This window comes from Balaenoptera ricei, chromosome 12 (assembly GCF_028023285.1).
Source record: "Balaenoptera ricei isolate mBalRic1 chromosome 12, mBalRic1.hap2, whole genome shotgun sequence".
In the NCBI taxonomy this organism is placed as follows: domain Eukaryota; kingdom Metazoa; phylum Chordata; class Mammalia; order Artiodactyla; family Balaenopteridae; genus Balaenoptera; species Balaenoptera ricei.
Genome location: NC_082650.1, coordinates 16,010,441 through 16,035,344, shown reverse-complemented (window position 1 = coordinate 16,035,344; position 24,904 = coordinate 16,010,441). Strand labels below are relative to the sequence as shown.

The 24,904-nt window shown below is 43.3% G+C and overlaps 1 protein-coding gene across 1 annotated transcript; it reads left to right on the top strand.

Moving 5' to 3' along the window:
• The first annotated feature begins 1,693 nt into the window (after positions 1 to 1,693).
• On the top strand, positions 1,694 to 23,260 carry IYD (iodotyrosine deiodinase). The gene is made up of 5 exons (XM_059941894.1): positions 1,694 to 1,871; positions 13,210 to 13,401; positions 15,795 to 15,954; positions 21,072 to 21,228; positions 23,017 to 23,260. The coding sequence occupies exons 1-5, from the start codon at positions 1,694 to 1,696 to the stop codon at positions 23,197 to 23,199; spliced, it is 870 nt and encodes a 289-aa protein (XP_059797877.1). The 3' UTR covers positions 23,200 to 23,260.
• The last annotated feature ends 1,644 nt before the right edge of the window (positions 23,261 to 24,904 follow it).

Below are 24,904 nucleotides of genomic sequence, written 5' to 3'. Positions count from 1 at the left end.
TATTTCAAGCCTTTAGCTTGAATACTTGATATAACACTTGCTAAATGAGCACTTGAGAGAAATGCTTGATGAAGGTTGCTCGTGTGAATCATTAGAAACTGTGTTCCCTCACTCAATGCCCCAGGAAGTCTCTTTCCTGGAAAGTTCTCTTTCACCTCATTTGACTTCCCCTGCAAGTACACTTGTGGGATGTTATGAAAGCAAGAAGGACACGGGGACAGGGGTAATCAGATTCACCATCAGCAGTGCAAGTTAAAAGTCATATGTGTGTCTTGGGAAAATGTGTTTTCTAGACTAATGTTATTCACAATGTGGTCTGCAGACTGGCCAGTCCATCCACTCTTGTTAACCAGTCACAAAATGAGGCACGGAGCACACACTAGGACAGAAATTCAGGCAAAGCAACCATGTCACTGCACTACATACTGCCTAGGCCAGCTGACTTTTTAATTTGTATTTATTTATTTTTTTGGAAAGAGTTTGTCAAGGAAAGGAAGAATGCATTGATTAGATTTTGACACAAGCTGCTTGAGTAGCATTGTCCCAGGTCACACTGGGTTTGTCAAGACAGTAAAAGCTTTATGTCCTCTGTGGGGTCTTGTCCTGTCTCAGACAGAATGAGGGACCCAGAGTGCTCATCTATCATAGCACTCATTGCGCTGCATTGTAACGATCTTTTTAAAATATCACAAGGTATTTATTTAGTATCTATTTTTTAGTTATAAAAATAAATAGCCCCTGCTAAGCCATGAAAATGAAGTTCTGATACCTGTTAAAACATAGATGAACCTTGAAGACCTTCTGCTAAGTGAAACAAGCCACTCACAAAAAGACAAATACTCTATGATTGCACTTACGGGGGTTCCTAGAACAGTCAGAATCATAGAGACAGGAAGTTGGTTAGAGGTTACCAGGGCCTGTGGGAAGAGGGAGGGGGTAGTTATAGCGTAATGGTTAGAGGGTTTCTGTTTGGGATGATGAAGCAGTTTGGGAAGAGTGGTGATGGGTGTACAACATTGTGAATGTACTTAATGCCATTGAACTGGACCCTTAAAAAGGGTTAAGATGGTAAATTTTATATTGATATTATTATATTTTATCACAATAAAAAAGTAGATAACAATAGTTCATGCTGGTTGAAAAAAATTCAAATAATGTAGATACATATAAGGCAAAATGTGAGTGAGAGGCCTGAGATAGGCAATCCTTCCCTGTCTCCAAAACCTCAGGATAAGGGAGATTTGGTAATCGCTCAAAAGGGGCATGGAGACTGGTTGAGAAGGGGCCAACTCCAGGTGATTCCTAGCTTCGGGCCAGTTGAAGACACACTGCTCTCAGAGAAAATCTACAGGAGGAAGAGTAAACACTTTCCACCACTGCTGGTAAGATCTAGTGCATTAAAGTGTTTCCTCAAATCCTGGCAATTATTGTCTAAGAATATATTGATTGAGCACACAGTTTAAAAAAGTGCACGCACCAGTGCATTCCCAGAGCCACAACACACCCGAGACACACGGCTGTGATCTTTTCTCCTTTGCAAAGTCCTCGGAGAGTCAGCGAGTTGACTCTGTTCCTTCCCCTGGCCCCTCTCTCCTTCCTTCACTCCGTCTCCCGGCATTCCCCACTCCTGTCCCTGTTTGTTTAAATACCGGCCTCGGAAGTATCGGCCCCATTCAGAATCAGCCTCACCACCATGTTTCTTCTGACTTCAGTCTTGGTAGGAGTTGTCTGCCTTTTGATGGTGTGGATCTTTAAAAGTGCTGATGGAGGCACCCAGAGAAGGAAGGGGGAGCCTAGAGCCAGGGCCGAGGCTCGCCCCTGGGTGGGTGAAGACTTGAAAGACAGCACTGAAGTCCACCAGGTGGAAGAAGGTAAAGACACTGGCCATGTTGCTTGGTTTTCAACTTCTGTATTTTTAGGATGAGGGCAAGTGGATGGTGGGGCTTATGGAGAGGAAGAAACATAGGCAGGTCAGTTTCATCATCAACCTCTGTCATGCAAACAAATCAGTGTGTGACAGAGACATCATTTCTCTCTGGTGGTCAGCTTGTCACCTGCTGGCACCAAGCTCCCTTTATTTGTGGGTCCTCAGTAAAAAGCTGTTGAGGGGGTGACATTTTCCTTGGCTCCAGTCCTCTGAGGCTGCTAAAATCTTTCTGAAGGGGCACATCACAGGCTGGGGTGGCTGCGGGTTAAGTGGTCAGGTTTTGATCAAGAACTTTGGAATAAAAAAGGGGCATCTACCTAGGGGCTCGCTACCCTTCATTGCACCAGCCCTGTGGGTCACAGATAAGAGTGGCTGCTGTCCTCCAATCTGAGTGTCCAATTCAGTAGACAAGGCAATAAACAGGCAAACGATAGAGAGTAAAACAGAGACGAACTGGGTGGAACTGATTGTAAGGTGTTTTGAGAAGGCTTGGGGGTTTGGTGGGGCAGCTAGAAAAAGGCTGAAGCAGGCCTGGGGGATTACTAGGATATGAATACAAAGGTTAGGAGGCGAAGAGGAACAGAAAGAGCCTGAGTCCGGAACCCCAGGGAAAGATGGAAGGACTGTACTGACCAGGGGAGGGGTGAAAATGAAGTGGGGTGCTGAGGGCGGGCCGGGGCATGGTTGACCTGAGAAAGAAGAGGTGATGAAGGAGGCAGGCAGGAAGGGAGACGTTCTGGAGGAGCTTTGAGTAATCTGTGTTTGAGGTTTGTCTGAGGTGGTTTTGTGGGATGGATTCGACTTGGAAGAGGCTCAGTGACTCTCAGCTGGGGTAGTAATGCCTCCACCCTCCCTCCCTCCCTCCAACAGAGGCCACCTGGACGTGTGTGTGTGTGTGTGTGTGTGTGTGTGTGTGTGTGTGTTCTGAGTTGTCCTAACCTCAGGATTGGGGGGTGGGGTATAGAGCTGGCACTCAGTGCTGGGAGCCAGCAGTGCTAAATGTACTGCCCAGGAGGATCCAAATCCAGGCAGCCTCCTAGCAGGGCAGCCTCTTACTCTCCCCCATCAACCCCGAATGCCAATTATGCCAGTTGAGAAGCACTTCCGTTGAATGAGCACGAGACCCACTGTGAAGCTGAGTAAGGATCTGTGCCAGTAATGATGGGCTGGGCGGTGGTGACAGTGCGATGCAGAGGAAGGGGTGAATTAGAGGGACGGTCAAGGAAGAGCAGTAGGGTCTAGTAATAAATTAGATATCAACAGAGGAAGAAGAGGGCACGATTTGGAGACTGGAGGAATCAGAATAATAGCTGTCATAAATGGGTGAGGGAAGAGGATCCGGTCTAAAGGGGAAGCTGTTGAATGTAGTGCAGGACGTGTTAGATTTGAGAGGATAGTGACCCATTGAAGCAGAAAGGCAGGGAGGTTTCTAGGTGAGGGATCCAGGTCACAGACACTGATTGGAGAGTCACCAGCATAGGGGTGATGCTTGGAACTTGGAACACTAATGAATTCACTGGGGGGTATTGCTAGAGAGAAGGCTGAGGTTAGAACTTGGCGGGGGGGTGGGGTGGGGGGGCACCTTCAGATAAGAGGAACTGCCAGGAGGAATGGACTCAGAAAAGAAGGTGTGGGAAAGGAGGGCCAGGGTAGTAATAACAAGCCCTCACATAGCACTTCCGGTATCCCATGTCACTTTTACATATGGTGCATCATTTAGTCTTCACAGTGAGGCAGGCACTATTATCATATCTGTATTACAGATAAGGAAACTGAGGCTCAAATCGGCTAAGTCACCTGCCCAAGCAATTAGTGGTAGAGTCAGGACCCAGGCAGGCTGCCTCCAGAGTCCAGGCCTACAGGCAATTTGTTAGGCTGCTTTTCCAAAAGAATGACCCAGAACAGAGGGGGCAGGAGATAGCCAGCAGGGTTAAACATTCCCTGAGAGATCAGAGGTAGTGTGTATCGAGGAAAGGCCACTGGATTTGAAGACCCAAGAGCTTGAGGGATACAGAGGGGTTGATAAGGCTGGTGGGGAACCAGGGACCTGGGGCTGGGCCTGAAGGTTGGGAACAGAGAGCAAAGCTGTATGGCCCCGTTCTGCTTCTCCACCTAATGATTCACTTTTAATCCTCTGCCTCCCCACTCTCTCTTCCTCACACAGAGAAAGGAACTGAACACATAGTGGTGGCTCGGCAGCCATGAGCAAATCTTCCCCGAGTGCAGAGTTCACAGTCTCTTGTTGGGATTTTTGTTGTTTACATAAGTGATACTTACTGAGGTCACACAGGCACACAGGTGGTAGGTAAGGATTAATGTTTAAACTCAGTCTCCTCTGCCACCCAAGTCCCTGCTCTTAACTATTGGGTGGGTGGACACAGTCTAAGAGAGGATGTATAATTGGAGGTATAATTGGAGAAGAGAAGGGATTCCATTACCAAGGAAACATGAGATGGTTTTGATAACAGCAAATAGATACCAGATTCAAACCATTTTGAAAATTAACAATCAGGGACAAAACAGTAAAATAAGTATTATGGGCCATTCTAGTGTGAGTTAAGGAATATATGGGTACCAATCTAGCCTCAGCCAGCTCTGATTCACAAAGAATTCCTATTCGACATTCATAGATCAAGGAATCATCATGTGTGGGGGGACGGGGGTGGGGAAGGGTCGGGGGTACAGAGAAGACATGCGGATTAGAAGTCAGACACAGACTTCCTCTGGGGACCAGTCACACGTGGCATCCTGTTAACGCATTTCAGTTCCCTGTTTATCTGTAGCAGAGGTCTGAGGAGGAGAAATGACTGGTATTTAATCTCAAAGTGGAAACCTCAGATTGTTTCCCTAAAATGAATGGGAAATACTGAACAAAAATTCTCCAGTCAGGCCCAGATTCATGAAAGCTCATGGGACTGGAAATAGGAAAAAAAGATATAGGAAACACATCTTATTAAGATGTGTCCATTTTAATGTTAGTGGGGATTTTCTTCACTCAGCTTCACTAGCCATCCAGAAGCTATTATTCTAACTGAAATTTTGATTGTCCCAGTGACCACTAAAAAAGCCTTTGTTAAAATTTTTATCTGGTGTGGGCAACACCTGAGAATAAAAATGTTCCCTCGGACTTGGGAAAGGACAGATTTTCATGTACCCATAGGCAGCTGTTTCAAACCTGTTCATTGGATCAATGACAACACATCTCAGTAAAAGCTTAACAAGTCAACCAATTAGAGATGGATTCACTCTAGTACCAGCCCCTCTGAGGGCCAACCAATCAACAACAGTCTCAACCAAGTAACCCTGCTTCTGCAGATGATATCAACCCTCTTACATGCCTGGAAGTCCACCAATGCCTGAACTCCATGCTTCCCAACCAAGTGGTGTGCAAGAGCTAGCCTATGGGGCTAGCGAGAGCCAACTGATCAATGTTCAGGAAATTTGTGGGCCATTTGTTCAACTGCCAATAGCTTGAGATCGGGCCATGATGGGAGGGTTTACTCTATGGGAATTGGCAAGTGCTATAAACCAGGGCTCTTTTTTCCCTCTTCTCAGAGAGCTGGTTTACCAGCACACCGCTGACAAAAACACTATGTAGGGCAGCACTCATGACCAGCATAGTTTTCCTTTGCCCGAGGAAGCAAAAAATTCAGCTTCATCTTTGCATTTCATCATTCTTTGGCACACCTACGTGTGCATACTTCTGCATGGCTAATTTTAAAAGGCTGGTCTACCAGGGCTCCTGTAAGACATTATGGTTCTAGGACAAAGGACAGGTAACAGATTCAGATGAGAGAAGATTAGGGAAAGGAAAAGATGTGAATGGAGACGTTGTCCTTGGGATCAAGTCTGGGTGGGTTCTGCTGGGGAAAGTGAAGCTCAGCACAGAACACTGGGGACACCGGGGACACCACGAGAGGTAAAGGGGCTCAGAAAACAAGTTCTGTCAACTTCACCTGGGATAGCGTTGCTCTCTTCAAGGCCTTTCCATCTGGACATCTGCAGACTCCCCAGCCCCCAACCACCCCTGCTGCTGCTAGTGAGGTAGTGAGTCTATATTACAGTCAGGGAGTCGAATGGCTGAGAGGCCCACGTAGGAAGCAGAGCGATGGCGGAGACGGTGGGAAGGAGTTCTCTGAGCCGGTGTTGAGCCTTGAAGCTGCTCTCATTGCCACCTTCAGAATCTGTCTACTGTGAGAGCCGTGTCACCCTGAGCCTTATTAATACTGGTGCTCAAGCCTCCCCAAAAATTGCAGGGAGGGAACAAGGATGACATGACACAAATTGGCCTTGTAGTTTCATAGCTGGAAAACATTTGGCCCATTTGCAAAGATTCTGTAGAAGTAGAACCGCAAAAACACAAAAGCAATTCACGTAGAGACGCAGCCAGAAAAATGCCTCTAAGTTAAACATTAAAGGATAGAAGTGGCCTAGAATTACTTGGTCATTAAACCTAATTATGGAGCAATTTAGGATTCCTTGGCATTCAAGCAATGATAAAAGGTGTGTTGGTCTTGGTGTCAATAGCAAACCCCATGTGTGGTAGCACAGGACTTATATTAAAAGCAGACCACAGTAGCGTGCGTTTATTTTAGAATATGTGGGCTCCACAGCTTGAATGAATCCCCCAGAGTGGCTTAGCTGGTCTGGGGTGGAGGCGGGACAGCTGCGGAACAGAGGCTGTTCTCTTTCCTCTGGTGAGAGTTTATGCCTCGGGGGCAGTCAGGAGTTCAAGAGGAAGGAGAGAGCTGTGCTTTTTTTCTCGGTTCACTGCCCTGAGATCCCTTGGAGCTTCTTTCCCAGCGGGCTCAGCCTGTCCCCTTTCCCCAGGCCAAGTGTAGACTTTCTGGGAGAGGCTCCAGGAAGAGCAGCGCCCCTGTGCTCTGCTTGGATGGCCCTTCTGGACAATCCAACCCAGTGGTGGTTGGGACCATTTGTCTGCTGTGCTCAGAGATAAGGCTGTGCTGATAAAGCTCAGGCAGCAGCTCCTTCATTCCGCTAGCTAGGAGCGCCTACCCTGGACTCTAGCTGCTGCAGAAACTGCCAAGTCATGCCCATCGGCTGCCTTTAGTTTACACAAATGCTGAAGTTAGAGAGACCTTGCATGCGTTGGCTCATTTTCCACTTACTGACTGCGGAGGTTGCCGGACTTCGTGACAAATGGTGTGGGAGTACCACTGGTGTTGAAGTCTTTGCTGACACATTTGCTAAGGTTCAGGGTTGACACTGATGCCATCTGGGTTCGGTTCAGGGTGGATTGCTAGAAAGCTGATAGGTGTTAGTTGCCACTCTCCCGTCACACTTACTTCCTCAAGCCAGCAGGGACGTGCTGTGTGGCAGGGGGAGCTCTGCTCAACGTTACCTGGCAACCTGGATGGGAAGAGAATTTGAAGTGGGGGTGGATACACGTGTGTATGGCTGAGTCACTTTGCTGTGCACCTGGAACTAGCACAACATTGTTAATTGGCTGTACTCCAATATAAAATAAAAAGTTTAAAAAAAATGTATACAGTGTGGGTCCCCACTGCCCCGGCTCGTAAAGCATAAAAAAAGAAGTTTCTCAGTACTAGCTGTGAGCTAACCGTGGTCCCTGTTGGTGCTGTAGTTGGGTTCTCAGTCTCTCTGAAGTCCCCTTTTCACGAGCGTTCCCTCTGGCCTTCTGTTCCCTGGCTTCATACACCCAGGAGTGAAGTGTGGGGGTGCTGCTGGGGGAGAAGGTCACTCTTCTACCTGAATTCCATCAGGAAAGTCGCAGACCCTCAGGGCCAGGCCCTGGCTCTTCTTACTCTCTTCCCTCTGTTCCTATTGTCATTCTCATATTTATCTGAGGTCTCCCAAAGTGACATCTCGCCTTCTGGACATTTACTGCTGTCCTCCCTTATCCTCAGGGAATACGTTCCAAGACCCCAAGTGTATGCCTGAAACCCTAAGTTTTTTCCTGTACATATGTACCTATGATAAACTTTAATTTAAATCAGACACAGTAAGACAATATCCAAATTGCCAGCATCACTACTCATGTGCTTTGGGGTCATTATTAAGTAAAATCAGGGTTACTTGAACACAAGCAGTATCCTGACAGTCAACGGAGAGGCTACTAAGTGACTAATTGGGTTGGATACATGGACAAAGGGTTGATTCACGTGGGTGGGGGGATGGAGCAGGACAGGCATGAGATTTCATCATCTTACTCAGAATGGTGCACAATTTTAAACTTATGAATTGTTTTTTTCTTGAATTTCCCATTTCATATATTCAGAACACAGCTGGCCATGGGACACCGAAACCTCAGAAAGCAAAACCTCTGATAAGGGAGGATTATGGATTACTGTATTGGGGGAAAAACCACTGATTAAGGAGTTAAGAAACCTAGGCTATAGTTCTGGCTCCATGAAGGATTGCTGCGTGGTCAGGAGAAGTTAATTGTGCCCATTCATTGCTATTTCTACTTTTGTCCCACCTTTCCCAGATGGGTCATCTGTCATCCTCTTATCTCACTTAAGAAAGTGTCAGGTGTCTTTTCTTTTTTTTTTTTCAGATGTTCTTATATCAATATAACAGTTGTAGTCAGTTGATCTACCCTTGTGGGTGTTTTTGGTAATTCGTTTCTATGGCCTTCTCATTAAAAAAAAAAACAACCCCACAAAAAAATCCTTAATTGTGAAATGTAATATGCTTACTAGAAAAGCGTATAAAAGATAGATGAATGGCTTAACAAATAATTTTAAAGCAAAAATCCATATAGTAATCACTTAGATCAAGAAATATAAATTTCCAGTACTCCATAAACCCCTATATGTTCCTTCCCAGTAACAACCTCTTCCATACCCTGTAGAAGTAACTATTATTTTGAATTTTATGGGAATTACTTCTTTTCTGGTCATTCTTTTTATTTTTTTAAACTGTATTTTTAATTTTTTTTAAAAAAATTCTTTCTTAATTATTATTTATTTATTTTTGGCTGTGTCGGGTCTTCGTTTCTGTGCAAGGGCTTTCTCCAGTTGCGGCAAGCGGGGACCACTCTTCATCGCGGTGCACAGGCCTCTCACTATCACGACCTCTCTTGTTGCGGAGCACAGGCTCCAGATGCCCAGGCTCAGTAGTTGTGGCTCATGGGCCTAGTTGCTCTGCGGCATGTGGGATCTTCCCAGACCAGGGCTCGAACCCGTGTCCCCTACATTGGCAGGCAGACTCTCAACCACTGCACCACCAGGGAAGCCCTTATGCTGGTAATTCTTTTGGAAAATTACATATAAAATTTTTTTGAGGTCTAGGATACTGTTACTTATTCCAGGGACTACACATTTGCACCTACCAGAAGAGCAACATTCTAACACTCTGGGGCAACTTTAATCTGAGGTCAAGGCTTGCGGTTCCCTGGATCACTCACAGGATATTACCTTAGGCTCTAAGGCACCAGGGCTGGATTATTTACATTTTACTCTTACTATTGAAACATAAATCTTCAAGCCCTGGATGGCCCTGGGGGTTTGACTTTGGTCATCATCCTTTTATCTCAGCTCAGCCTCAAGGCGGTTTCTAGGTAATTGGAAAATATTCTCTGGACATTTGAGTGCTGGTCTACCTCTGTGGGTACTAACCTTCACCCAGATTTTGACTGTGATGTTCTACAGTCACAGATTAGTTCTTCAGTACTTAGAAGAAAATGTTCTAAATGTATTTTACTAAGCATTTTAGCTTTCTTTACTTTGGAGGTTTGGTGTAAATTATGTAAATAACCATTACTGGAAGTGAAAATCCTTTAGTAAATGTCACAAGAATCAGAATCATAACCAAAACATCAGTTAATCTATGGCATCAAAGTGGATTTGTAGCTACTCAAAGAAGGAAGTAACAACTAATTATTTTCTATCACACAATTGAGGGCATGGGATATACATTATATCAGGCAAATATTCATTGGCTTTTGGGTGGTTGTGAATGATGAAGATATATGATAGCATTATATTCAGTTTTCTAAAGACACTGTTTAGGTAGTACAATAATAATTCAGGTAAGGCATATACATGCACACAATATATGTGTATATATATATATACTCCATTCAAAGCATTCCTATTTTTAACACTTTTTAACTTTTTGAATACAGCATCTTCGAATTTCTTTCAGTTGAAATCTTTGTAGTCCACATTTAAATCTTTGTAGTTCAGATCAAAAGTATTGTCTACTCATGGGTTTGAAAGGAATGAAGAAACGCACATATTCAGAGGTAGAGTTTCAGTTTCACCTATTGAATCCTCCATTGCATCTTCATCTTCTGCGAGATCTTGAGCTACAGATAATCGGTTTCCACAGCTCTCTGAACAGGAAGGAAATGGGGGAAAGCAGAAGTGGCAGAAGCAGGCAGGTGTAAAGATAAATTTGCTGTAGGTAAATTGAACAGATTTTTTTCTTATGGTTAATATTTTTGTATCTTGTTTAAGAAATCCTTCTTCTCTACAGGGTCATGAATATAGTCTCCTATATTCTTTTCTAAGAGCTTCAAAAGTTAGTCTTTCATAATTAGAACTGTGGTGAGAACAGGCAATATTCATTAATTTTCAATATCTGATGGAAGAGTTTCAATGTTTCACCACTAACTATGTAGTTGGTTCTGGGTTGTTTTGGTGTTTTCCCCCATAGTTAGACTTTATCAGGTTAAGAAAGTTCCTTTCTACCCCAATTTACTAAGAGATGAATGCCAAATTTTATCAGACACCTTTTCTGCATTACAGTGATTATTAGCTTGTGAATGTAACAAACAACATTGTTTTCTAAAGTTAGGTTAACCTTGCATTCCTGGGGTAATCCCAACTTGGCCAAAGTGTATTGTTTTTTTATATATTGTCGAATTCTGTTTACTAATATTTTGGTTAGGACTTTTTGCATCTATATTTATGAGAAAGTTGAGCCTGTAGCTTTTCTTTCTTTTAATGTCCTAGTCAGGCTTGGTAGCAAGTGTGCGCTAGTCTTATAGAATGAGCTGGTGGGGAATGTTTCCTCTATTTCTATTCTTGGGAAGAGTTGGAGAAAACTTAGCAATAATTGTTCTGTGAGTGTGTGGTAGAACTCCCTCATGAAGCCATCTGGGCCTCTTCCTAAGGGAATCTTTTTTTTCCTCTGGCTGATTTTAAGATTTTATATTTGATTATAAAAGGTGTGGGCTTCTTTTCTGTTATACTGCTTGGGATTTACTGGGCCTCTTGAATCTGTAGATCTGGCATTTTTCATCAGGTTTTCATATCACATATTCTCTTTCAAATATGGTCTCTGCCACATCCTCTTTCCCATCTCCTGCTGTCACTATCATCACGTATATTAGAACATTCTCGCTCTGTTTTATTTTTTCTTGATCTTTCTTTTATGTTTTCTATCTTTTGGTCTTTCCTTGCTCTGTTCTAGATATTTTCTTCTGAGTTGTCTTCAGTTCATTAATTCTTTCTTTAGGTATGTCTAACCTGCTATTAAACCCACCCACCAAGTTCTTAATGCTATTATTTTATTTTTCAGTTCTAAAAGTTCTATTTTAAAATATTTTCTATGTCACTTTTCATCTTTTCCTGTACCCTACAGATTTATATACATTTGTCTTTTTTTTTTCTCCCTCTAAACCTAGTAATCATAGTTGTTTTATCTTTTGAGTCTGATAATTCTAATATTTGGAGAATTTGGTGTCTGACTCTATTTTTAAAAGCCTATTCTGCTGTTTCTTGCTCAAGATATTTTTTTTTGTATGTCTGGTTGTCTTTTGTGGGTTGCTGATAATTGTACTTAAAATTATTTATATGTTGGCATTTGCTTCTGCTGGGTAATGGGGGTATTTTCAGGCAGGACCACACTATTCCAAATTCAAGTTTGAGGCAGGACCCATCAAAATGTTATAACCTCTTGGGGGCTGATTTATATTTATGGCCGTGCCATGTGGCATGCGTGATCTTAGTTCCCTGACCAGAGATGGAACCCATGCCCCCTGCAATGGAAGTGCAGTCTTAACCACTGGACCACCAGGAAAGTCCCTGATTTATTTATGATTCTTAGTTTTTCTAAGGATGTAGTCTTGGGGTCCCAGCTTTTTAGACTTCCCATCGTATATGGGCCTGGGCTTTGATTTCTGTCCCTCTTGATCCCTGAAAATATAAAAATAAAAATTCAAATATATTGGGATTGGCAGATGTTATCAGGGCAAATGCAGCTTCTGTGCTTATTTACCTCTGCAGGATCATATTTTCCCTTCACTTTTGGCCTGGGAATTTCTTACTATGCTGTCAGTAACTCAATGATTTTAACAGGGCTTTATAAAAAATTATTTACTTCAAGATCTTAGTGGTTTTCAGGGGACTTCCCTGGTGGTCCAGTGGTTAAGACTCCATGTTTCCACTGCAGGGGGCACGAGTTCAGGGAACTAAGATCTGGCCAAAAAAAAAAAAAAAAGATCTTAGTGGTTTTCAGCCAATGGAGATTGTTTCAAATAAGTTAGTTCACCATTAACAGAAATTTGCATTTTTCATCTTTATGTATGTAAAAGTTTTCTTTTTCTTGATTTATAACCAGTCTGGGCTTTGAAGGACAGTCAAGATCAGAGTTTAAGGATTGTGTAGACCTATTTTTCTCATTTTTTCTTGATGTTTTTGAGCTCATAACCTTACAGATATCTTGAGAAGTTTACTTCCTTCTCCCCAGTGACCACCTTATGACTATAAGGGAGTAAAAATAATTTTCTCTGGCTGAGACACCACTCCCCCATAATAAAAACAGATTAACAAGAGAAAAACAAACAGAAATTTAATAACATGTATATCTCTTGTGTACATGGGAGAGACCCAGGAAAACTGAGTAACTCCTCCAAATAGCCTTAGCCACCACCTTAAATACCATCTTCAGATAAAGACAAAAGAAAGGTGTTGGGGACTGGGGAGAGCCAGTTATGGGAGGTTATCAGGAAAAGCAGACTAAACAAGGGTAAGATTGTTACAGAGATTTAAGTCCACACCTTCTCTGTTGACACGAGTTTCTTGTGATTTAGAATCATCCTTCTCTTCCTGGTACAGAGGGGGAAACACTTCCAAATAGAGATTTCCTTTATAAATGCAAATGTCTCTTACAAAAGGGTGACTTCTACTCGGGTCTTCAGAACTTCTCCTGTGTCTGCGTTTCCTAAAAATATTCAACTCAAAATAATTCTTATGCTAAAGAGACATATTTGGGGGGAGGGGCATATTGCACTCCCCTTCATGACCAAGAGAGATCCTCTAATTTGCTATCTTCCTTGTTCTTACTGGCAGACGCTGACGAATGGCAAGTGTCAGAGGAAGAGGTGGAACACATCCCATTCTCCCACACCCGGTATCCTGAGAAGGAAATGCTTAAGAGATCCCAGGAATTTTATGAACTTCTCAATAAGAGACGGTCTGTTAGATTCATAAGTAATGAGCAAGTCCCAGTGGAAGTGATTGATAATGTCATCAAAGCAGCAGGTCTGTAAGTGCACAGTGGGTCTTTGAGAACATCCGCTACAAATGACAATAGTGAAGCAATGTTGAAGTTCAAACACAGTGAATAAAGCCTGGAGTGATAGGTTTACCTGTAAAGTCTTACCCAGGTGTTGACTGACTGCCAGGCACAAGATGATTTCCACTTTCTACAAACTTTTAACTATTACAAACTTCTCGGGAGCAGATGTGACAACAGTTCAAAACTTCTGAAATTATTCAACATTATAAAATTTATGAAGAATGAAAATTTCTGAACACATTATTATACATCGGAAAAGAAACATCCTTACTTTCACCTCCCCTTAAAACACACACACACACACACACACACACACACACTCACTTACTCACATTTATACATTTCTCTTTTGGGAACTGAATTTCTTATATTACACACCATGATGCTCTAGTACTGTATTCTAATGAACTAGCAAAATTTATTCATGTGAATTCGCAAAGTAAATCAAAGCAAGGCAAACATTTTTCCCCCTCTTTTGCTTTTTATTTATTTATTTATTTGTCTGCTTCGGGTCTTAGTTGCAGCTTGCGGGATCTTCGTTGCGGTGTGCAGGATATTTTGCTGCCGCGAGCGGGCTCAGTTGTGACACCGGGGCTCAGTAGTTGCAGCACGCAGGTTTAGTTGCCCCACAGCATATGGGATCTTAGTTCCCTGACCAGGGATCAAACCTGCGTCCCCTGCATTGGAAGGCGGATTCTTAACCACTGGACCACCAGGGACGTCCCCCAAATGCATTTTCAATGTAAATTAATATCTATTCCCAGAGGAATAGATGAGAATTATAGAAAAAGGGGGAGGAGATATGAGAAAGCCCCCTATTTGAGAGTCTCCTCTGATTGGATTCTTATTCCTATATAAATCACATTTAAGTTCATTTGCAGAAATTATTGCATGACTATTATAAACCCATTGCCCAAATTAAAAGGAAGGAAGAATAAAACAGTTCATTTCAGTTAAGAACACAAATGCACTAGATTGGTGAGTCCTTTATCTAACTAATAGCAGTTACTAAATTTCTTCTGCGTATAGATCTGTATCTAAATATGTGGGTGTGTGCATATGACATTCAGAGAAGTTTGGCATAATTGAAAACATTAGGGGGCAATTTATTTCTTATGTTTGGTGATGCCAATATTTAGTGAACAGACAATGTGTACAAAGTGAACTGGAATCCCTCTGTTCAGAAATTTGGGCTTTATGTTTAGATTTGACTTACATTTCACAGTTCAATCATGCCCTCTCTACCATGGGGACTGGTGGATGGCAAACTCCTCAAGGCTGGCCTGAGACCCCTCCTGTAGAGTTTGTGCCATTGAACTACTCACTAGGAAGAAAGGAATACTTGCTTCTGAAATATACCACCAGTGGGTCACCATGGTCTACTTCTAGAAACAGCCATTTCTAGGACAGAGGGGTGACACCCAGATCAGAAGCTGGGCCAGCCCATGGCTGGAATCTTTTTTATTTTTTTAATATTTATTTATTTATTTATTTAGGCTGTGCCAGGTCTTAGTTGTGGCCTGTGGGATCTTTAGTTGTGGCATGCGAACTCTTAGTTGCAGAATGCATGTCGGATCTAGTTCCCCGACTAGGGATCAAACCCAGGCCCCGTGCATTGGGAGCACGGAGTCTTACCCACGGGACCACCAGGGAAGTGCTTCTGGCTGGAATCTTAAAGGGAACTTAAGCTCCTTGGGTCCCGCGATGCACTATGAAGCTTTGTCTGGGATATTGGGACAGATCCAAGTGTGGGCTGAGGTTTCCCAAAACCTGTGAGAGCTGGAAGACACTGTGCTATGTGTCTGAGTGCCCAGGGCCAAGAGTTCTCGTGTGTTCACAACAGGGCCACAAACCCCACAGTGCCACACTCAGAACTTTGATGTAGGCACTAAACAATTTATAGTTCAATTGCCTATTGGAGAGGGCTTTTGAAACCATTTTACCATTTAAATTTTGCCATTTCCAATAAACTTCATGACTTGATCATTTTTCAAGAATATCGAAACAAACAGCATTTTGGAGGATTTTGGCTATCAGAGCTTCCCATCTGTGTTCCCTTATTGGTCACAGAGTAGTTCCTAAGGATGTTTTCTCTCACATGATTAGAGAAGCAGTGATAAATTCCCAAAGCCTAGGAACTACTGGCCTTGATCTCAGTTAGTTGGTTTGGAGACCCTGACAGAGATGCTGAACAAAACGGGCCTGGCAGCAACATCCCAGAGGCTACCGCCAGGCATTTTGTGTGTCAGGTGATCTAACTTCATTTTGAGCAAATGTGAGTTATATTTATTCTTAATTAACAGTCTCAGATTTTTCTTGCAGTTTCAATTTCTGATTTTAATTTAATGGGTGATAGGAACAGCCCCAAGTGGGGCCCACACAGAGCCCTGGACCTTTGTGGTTGTGAAGGACCCGGACGTGAAGCATAAGATTCGGGAGATCATTGAGGAGGAAGAGGAAATAAACTACTTGAAGAGGATGGGACCTCAATGGGTTTCAGACCTGAAGAAACTGAGGTACAAAAGTGGGTAGAATTAAGCATCTTTGGTTTGGCTTCCTAAAATGAAATAACTATGACTTTAGTTTCCTGGTTTTGTTTTAGGTGTTAAAAAGTTTCATTTTACCTGTGGAAGAAATAATGGAAATTAAGTCAGGCCTCACCGCTGAATTGCCTTGAGCACACGTATTGCGCAGGGGTGAGGGATGCCAGCTGGAATCACATCTGGGTTCACATCTTAGCTCTGGTTTTCCAGTTGCAAGACCTTAGGCGTTTGCTTACTCTCTCTAAGTGCACTAGTCTGGTTTCTCCAGAGAAACAGAATCAATGGAGAGAGAGAGAGACAGACAGAGACAGAGAGAGATAGAGAGAAACATAGAGAGAAAGAGATTTATTATAAGTAATGGGCTCAAGTGATTATGGAGGCTGAGAAGTCCCAAGACCCAGCAGACCCAGCAGAGTTGATGGACAAGCTCCAGTCTGAGACCAAAGGCCTAGGAACCAGCAAAACCAATGTGTAAGTTGCAGTCCAAGTCTGAGTCCAAAGGCAGGAGAAGACTGATGTCCCAGCTCAAAGACAGTCAGGCAGAAGGAGAAAATTCTCCCTTATTCCACCTGTTTTGTTCTATTCAGGGCTTCAGCGGTTTAGATGAGGCCCACCTACGTTGAGGAGGGGAATTTGTTTTACTCAGTCTGCCAATTCACATGTTAATCTCATCCAGAAACATCCTCACAGACACACCCAGAATAATGTTTAACCAGCTATCTGGGTGCCCTGTGGCCCAGTCAAGTTGACACATAAAATCAAACATCACACTTCTGTTTTCTCACCCAAAACGATAATGTTAAAAACTTGGTATCAGGATTAGATAAGATAGAGGCTAAGAGTAGGGCCTTAGAAGCTAGAGTGCTTGGGTTCAAATATGAGGTCTACCACTTATTAACCTATCTGTGCCTCAGTTTCCTCATCCATAAAATGGGAATAAGTCTAGTATCGACTTCATTATGAAAATTAGATGAATTTGTAAGCACTTAGAACAGTGCTGGCACATAGTAAGGGCCATATGAATCTGGTAAATAAATAGGCTATGACCCAAATAATTATTAGTAAATACTTCTGAGGATCTTGAGTGAAGTAAATTACATTTTCCTATAAATAGTCTTGTACATGATCTCACTCAGCAGGCTTTCATTTTAGTACATGTTTAGTAAAAGTACAAATTTAGTACAGGTATAATATTCATTAGGCATTAGTAACTTTGCAGGCTTCCTTATCTCCAGGGAAGAAGCAGATTGGAATTCAGTGTAAGTGGATTTACCGTGAGGCTTCAGCGTATTCGGGTAGACATGTGCGAGGTTTCATTTTTTTCCTGGAAACTACAACTAACTATGCTTGTTAATCCCACTTTTCCCATTGAGGACCAGTCACCCTACACAATATCTAGGATGGATTCCATAATTTCTCAGTCATTTTTGTAGTTAAAACAGTCACTTCCAAGTTTTTCCGACTCAGCCTTGTCATTTTAAAACGCTGGTCACAGGGTCCTCTTTACAAATACTGCCCTCCCCACAGAAGCATCTCCTTTCTCTTCTAACCCCTTCTCAGGCTGAGTATGAGGAGGGATGGGGCACAGGTATTTGTCCTGACCTCTCAGAAGGCCCTGAGGGGAAGCCAGCTCGAGTTCTTGGCACGTAGAATGTAGAGGTACTCATGCCTCTGGCTCTCAGCTCTGGGCCTTTAGCGGCCAGTTCCAGCACCAGCCATCCAGTACCCACTGTGACACAAGCCTGAGAAAAGGCAGTGGGATCTCCGTCTTGTGGGGGTAAAGTGGGACTTCTGCTCCGGTAGACAGGGCTGGGTGGTGAGAAGGATGGCCTCTAAGTCCTACTCTTGTCTCATTTATTTGCCCCAGAGGACAGTTTTTCTCCTGAGATATTTAAACCCTATTGAAATTGATGTCTATTGGCGTTGTAACTTATGGCTGTGTTCTGGAATAAGTGCAGGATATTAATAATGAATATATAAATCTAATTGCATATTCATGAGAAAAAACGGATGGGTAAAGTCGAGTCTCTTTTCTTAGAGATATGCTGTGCTGTGTGTGTGCAGCACCTGCAAAACGCTGCCCGCCCCGTCACCCCCCAAAGAAGGCAGCATCAGTTGCTCTCTTGTCTCTACGCTCAGAGCACCTAATACACACCTTCCGTGCATTTAAAACAGCCATTACCACATAGTTATTTAATTATTGGCCTACTTTTCTTCTCATTTTATAGGCCATATTTTAGAAACCTTTGTGGTACACCAAGATACTCTGGAGAATCCAATTAACATTATAGACTTTCTCTGCAGACAATATGCGTGCATGCACACACACACAGACAGATATATATATATACACACACATATATAGTCTCTAGGGTCCAGGGACCTCCAGTTTAAAAAAGTCTTATATTGTAGCACCTAGCACAGTGCTGATGCATGGTAGGTAATTAAATAACTGTTTGTTAAATTGCATCACAAATGAACATATGTCCTGACAGCCAGTTTGAGTCAACTCTGAAACTCATAGCTGTCGTTAAAGGCTTGATATACAATCTGGTCCAACCTACCCGTCAAGGCTTCTTCTCCTGCTGCTGGCGTGAGACCCTTCACCCCAGGTGGAAGGTGCTAATTGTCCTTTCTTTTTTTTTTTTTTTAATTTTTATTTATTTATTTATTTATTTATTTATTTATTTATTTATTTATTTATGGCTGTCTTGGGTCTTCGTTTCTGTGCGAGGCTGTCTTGGGTCTTCATTTCCGTGCGAGGGCTTTCTCTAGTTGTGGCAAGCGGGGGCCACTCTTCATCGCGGTGCGCGGGCCTCTCACTATCGCGGCCTCTCTTGTTGCGGAGCACAGGCTCCAGACGCGCAGGCTCAGTAATTGTGGCTCACGGGCCTAGTTGCTCCGCGGCATGTGGGATCTTCCCAGATCAGGGCACGAACCCGTGTCCCCTGCATTGGCAGGCAGATTCTCAACCACTGCGCCACCAGGGAAGTCCTAATTGTCCTTTCTTAACAGGCCTCGGCACGTTGCTATCTTTTTATTAGCTGTAATATGATGTCATGATACATTCTTGTAAAACTGAACAAACCCAAAATACTAGCTACCAATGTATGCCTAGGCAAAATAAGTACAAAGATTAGTAAATATTACTAACCTGCCTCTGACCTAGTAAATTACTTATTCTTCACCTCATATTTAAAAATTGTTTTGAATTATTCACTGTAAAATAATACGTAGTAATAATAATAATATTAGCTAACACATACATGGTACTAGGTACTATTCTAAGCACTTGATCTATTTGGGCTGATTTTACTGTCACAATAACCATTTGAGGTGAGTGTACAATAGTACATTTTACATTTGAGGACACTGAGCTGTGAGAAGGTGAGTGGGTTGCCCAACACGGCAAAGCTAGATGACTCCAGAATTTTTTGTAAACTATTAACATTCTCCTGCTTTGTAAAGAGAAAAAGAATTGATACTGGTCAAATGTGAATAAGCTGGTTGAAGTATGGTAAAGTAGCTTTGAGAATGTAATGTATAGAAATTAGCAGTATACAAGGAACTGTAGAAAATACACACGTGGGTTTAATGTGTTTTAAAACAAGGAAGTGGGGCTTCCCTGGTGGCACAGTGGTTGAGAATCTGCCTGCTAACGCAGGGGACACGGGTTCGAGCCCTGGTCTGGGAAGATCCCACATGCTGCGGAGCAGCTAGGCCCGTGAGCCACAAATACTGAGCCTGTGCGTCTGGAGCCTGTGCTCCGCAACAAGAGAGACCACGATAGTAAGAGACCATGATAGTGAGAGGCCCGCGCACCGCGATGAGGAGTGGCCCCCGCTTGCCGCAACTAGAGGAAGCCCTCGCACAGAAACGAAGACCCAACACAGCCATAAATGAATAAATAAATAAATAAATAAAAATTTTAAAAAAACAAACAAGGAAGCATAACTAGGCTAAGAATGAAATGAGTGGTGACTATCTCTTGCTTATTGATGACATAATTTACCCTAAGGAAAAATTCCAATATATAGCATTGTATGAGTATCTTTCCTTTGAATATCTGAGCTAGAGTGTAGCGTTTGCCAAAATGTATGGGCAGGGTAATGAAATAGAGAAAGATATGCTCTTATCTGGAAAATAAAAATGGAAACTCAACATTTATACCTCCTGTGAGTTACCTCCCACTCCCACAAAAGTTTCCTTCCTTTTCTCCATAACTTGGCTAAGAACGTTACCATCTGCCCACCTGGAATTTCGGTTCAAACTCACCGTCACCTTTTTCTTCTCCCTTGTGTGCTCCTGTGCCAGATCTGTCAGCTCCTGCCTCTACAACTCCCCAAGCTCTCCTGGGCCATTGCCATTGTCTCCTATCTGGTCCCGTTTGAGCTGGTCCTTTGCCCACACCAATCCGCCTCTTTGTGAAACAGATCCGATCGTGTGATGCTTTTGCTCAGAAGCTTGTGATAACTTTCCATCACCCACTGAACAAAGTCCAGGACCCTGCAAAATCTGTATGAAAACTGCCAGCCTCCCAACCCGTGCCCCACCACGCACACCATCCTCCAGCCCACCAGGCTTCTGAAATTCCCTGTCCGGCCAAGCATTCTCCTTCCGACTCTGCCTTTTGCTCATCTCTTCCCTGGGCTGCCCTTCCCAATGCCCCTTGTCTAGCTGGTCTTCAGTGCCCCGCCTCAAGAGAAACTTTGGAAATATTCTGACAATCTCATTCAAAACTAACATTCTATTTTGGGACTCCTAAGGCCCTTGTCTTATATTTCTTTAATAACACTTACCAGGTTTTAGTTTGCTAAATTTGGCTTACTGCCCTCTGGGTTATAGGATCTATCTTTGTATCTTTCAGCATTTCACGTGTCTTGCTATATCAGGCCCTTATTAATACCTGTTTACTGACTTTGGATAGAAATAGGTAAACATGACGTGAACAAAAATCCCACTCTTTTTCAATTTAAACATGAAAGGCAAGTAAATGTTTCTATTTTTAATGCATATAAGGTGGTAAACAGGGAACAAAAAAACCATCAAGAGAAAATATTCTTCTGAATATCTTTTTTTTTCCCCTTTAGGACCAACTGGATTAAGGAGTACTTGGACACAGCCCCTGTTTTGATTCTCATTTTCAAACAAGTACACGGTTTTGCTGCAAATGGCAAGAAAAAGACCCACTACTACAATGAGATCAGTGTTTCCATCGCTTGTGGCATCCTCCTAGCTGCCCTGCAGGTATGTCACCCTCCCACTGGGCCCAAGAGACAGACTTAATACTTGGGGGCCAACTGTGGTTTCATTGCAAATTTCAGCTGAGTTTCTAGTTCAGGGACAGGAATTCCTCAGTAAGGGAATTCTGATGTAAAAACTGCCTCTGGAAACCTGGATTGGTGCTTCAAACAAGCTGGCATCCTTCCTGGAAATTTACTTCTAACATTATTTAAGGGTCAAAAAACGGTCGCTGTGTTTGCCTTCATCTGTAACGACATGAAGCTTTCAAGGGCTTTAGTAAACACCCATGAAGAGCTTCAGAGCCTGAAAGCTCCAGGGCACGGCTTCTCAGCTGCGTTGTCTGAGCCAGTGGGATGATTCAATAGCTATAAGGGGAACTCTATCATAGAGCTCCTGTCCTCAGAAGTTGAGTTTACATCATATTGCATTAGAAAGATGTCCACGTGCTTAAACAATTCCATAGTAGCTACAGCCATGCTAAGCGTGAAACAGAGCAGGATTGAGATCTGCCTTTCACATGGTTCAAGTCATTCACTCAGCAGATATTTTCTGAACTCCTTCTATGTGGCAGATCCCAGGAGTCACCAGGAATAGTCACCTCGTGAACTGTACGTTCTGGTGGGGACTGCGGTCCTGGGAGAGGGTGGAGAGTGACAGTAAACACGTGAAATAAATAAAACAAACAGGATTATAAGAGCGAATGAGCCTACTTTCAAGGGACAGTAGATTCCAAAACACTATGTGCTTCTTCGTTATCTCGAAGAAAAATGTGTTTGCTGAAAACTTGCAAAAGAGTCATTGTGACATAAAAGGGGAATGTGTGTTTAGATGACTTGAAAAACAGTTCCAAAGGAGCTGGCATCCTATTTACCTCCCGACTCTGTAACAGATAAAGGAATTGCTGTGCAACGTCAGACCGCAGGGCACCGCCCCCGTCCTAGATAGGGTCCCTGACGAGGCAGTTTAGGCTTGGCGTGGGTTCCCTTCACCTGTGGTTTCTGTGCATTCCAATCAGCAACTTCTCACACTTTACTGTGGAGTTTGCTGCCCTCTAGCTTTCTGTAAGGCATAAGTCTGAGTGTAGGTCTTGATTTGTGAAGGAGGAAGGAATCTTCTGGAAGCCCTTGTCTGGGCAGATTGCACAGAGACTGGAGGTGTGCTCGACCCCCAAAGGCAGTTCCAGAACCTCCTTCTGGTCCAGGCTTAGCAATGAGCATCTGACGGGAAAAGCAGGGGGGCATAGAGAGGGCCAACTGGGAAAGCGTCTTGAAGCTACACGTGATTTTTATTGGATGTTTATTATTCGAGGGGTCTGGGAAGAGGTTGGTGGAGTATTTCCTCTACCTCTTACATACCCCTTGGCCACTAGGTCCTCCATCACTGGACATAGGTATTTTCAGCTGGGGATGGCGCTCTGCTGCCACGGTTGGTTATATAACCACAGGAACTGCCCTTTGTTTTTCCATTCCTTTGGTGTAGTTGGATTCCCCACATTTCTTTCCATGAAATAACCATTCCCATTTCTTAAGCATCAGTGAAAAGTGACTGGTGTTTTCTTCTCTGAGAAGCTTCCCACTGTTTGGTTAAGAGAAAGTGGGGTCTGGGGAGGTCCAGGAGGGCAGGTACGATTCAATACACCATGGCCCAAGCTGGTCGTCTCTTTGCCGCCCAACTTCAGGGAAATGATGGGACAAGCAAATCCTGTAGGGAGTAGAACATGCCCAGGCTAGAAGCAGAGCTGGGGTTTTGCGTGCTGACTTGAAAATGATTTCTTTTCCTCTCCTGTTACAGAACGCGGGACTGGTGACTGTCACGACCACTCCTCTCAACTGTGGCCCCCGTCTGAGGGTGCTCCTGAACCGCCCCGCAAATGAAAAGCTGCTGGTACTGCTCCCTGTGGGGTACCCCAGCAAAGAGGCCACGGTGCCTGACCTCGCACGGAAGCCTCTGGATCAGATCATGGTGACTGTGTAGGCAGGGCACAGGCAGGGACCTGCTGGGAGGTGATGCCCCCCACTCCTTTCTCCTGTTCCTTTTGGGAGCACAGGCTGCTCTCTCCCTGGGTGCTCCGTCTCCCTGGCACTCCACTCCGCGGGGTTGACCTCTCTGTGCGCGAAGAAACCTTTGCACTTTCTGCAGCACTTTGAGTCTGAGGAGCCCTGATTCCGATAGTGTGATTAGCTGAACCATACAGAGTAAGAGATGAATAGGTATGTTCTCTTCCATTTCTTACCCACTTTGGAAATGCATTAAATTTTTGCTAAGAACATGCCCTTGGTTTTTAAAGTTTTGTAATTGTTCCAGAAAAATCATGGGTGATTTTTTTCTTTCACTCTTTAAAAACTCAAAGAGGAAAGAGTCATCAGAAAATTTAATATAGTCCCAAGAATTCAGCTATGTGATGATTTTTAAATTTAAATTTAGACTGATCAAACGGTTTTCTGCCCTCTGCTTTCTGGTGGCTTTTAGGCAAGGATGTACTTTTGAGATGCACTCTTCCTGAGCTTTATGGATATTCTGCCAGTTTTTAATGAGTAACCTTCAAAATAATTAAAACATCACAAGCACAGAACAGAACAGCGCGTGCTTGTGTAGACGGGCAACCATCTGGACCTATACATGGTTAGTCGCATTGTCCAGAGTGCATGTTGCAGCTGCCTCGCACCAGCTCGTTGAAGCTGACGGTTAAATATTCAGGAATTTTGTAAGCCAGTTATTAAACCATTTGCAGCTTGAAATTGCCCACGGTGGGAGTATTTACACCATGGCAACCGGCAGGCACACAAATCAGGGCTTGCTTTCTTTTTCTTAAAGGGAACTGTTTTCCAGACACTAGGGAGTTCTAACTGTGTTCCCCTTCTTTTCTACTCTCCCCCACGAAACACACTTATCCTCTTCCTCCAGATGGCAGTCACACTGTATGCAGCCGATGGGGTCACTGGGTGCCGGGCGGGGACTGCCAGCTCTAGCCCTTCACCTGTCACCCTCTGTCTTCCCTTCCAGGGCGCTGCTCACACAGGTACACTCGGAACTCAGATAATTGCTCATCAAAAGCAACTCTACTCACCTCTCTATCTCCTTCCACTGTCTTTTTTCTCTTCCATTTTTTTTTTTTTAAACTCAGATCCCTCCAGAAAAACTCTCCTGCCTCTTTTCACTTCATTCATGTGTCACACGGTACATTGATAAGATCATCAATAGTATCATTGATAAGAGTCAGAGCTGGTGACAAATCTGTATCAGAGAAAAGGAAGAATTTTTTTCCCTTTAAAATATAATTAGAGGGAATTCCCTGGTGGTTCAGTGGTTGGGACCCGCCCTTTTCACTGCTGAGGGCCTGGGTTCAATCCCTAGTCGGGGAACTAAGATCCTACAAGCCACGCGGTGTGACCAAAAAAAAAGAAAAAAAAAAAGAAATAAGACTCTTAAAAATATGTGCATATAATTAGATATTACAAGAACCTGTGCTGTCGGCCTCTGAAGCACCCAGAGTCTCTTTTAGAATCTCCAAAATCTTCCATCGAAAATCTTTTTCTCTCTAGACGTGCTTTTCCCCAAGTCTACACATTTTACTAAATACAAACGTTCTTATATTTTGTTTCTATTCTTTAAAAAAAAATTATTAGTATTGTGATAGTTATTTGTCCTGAACTCTTATCGTAAACGAGCATTGTTTTAA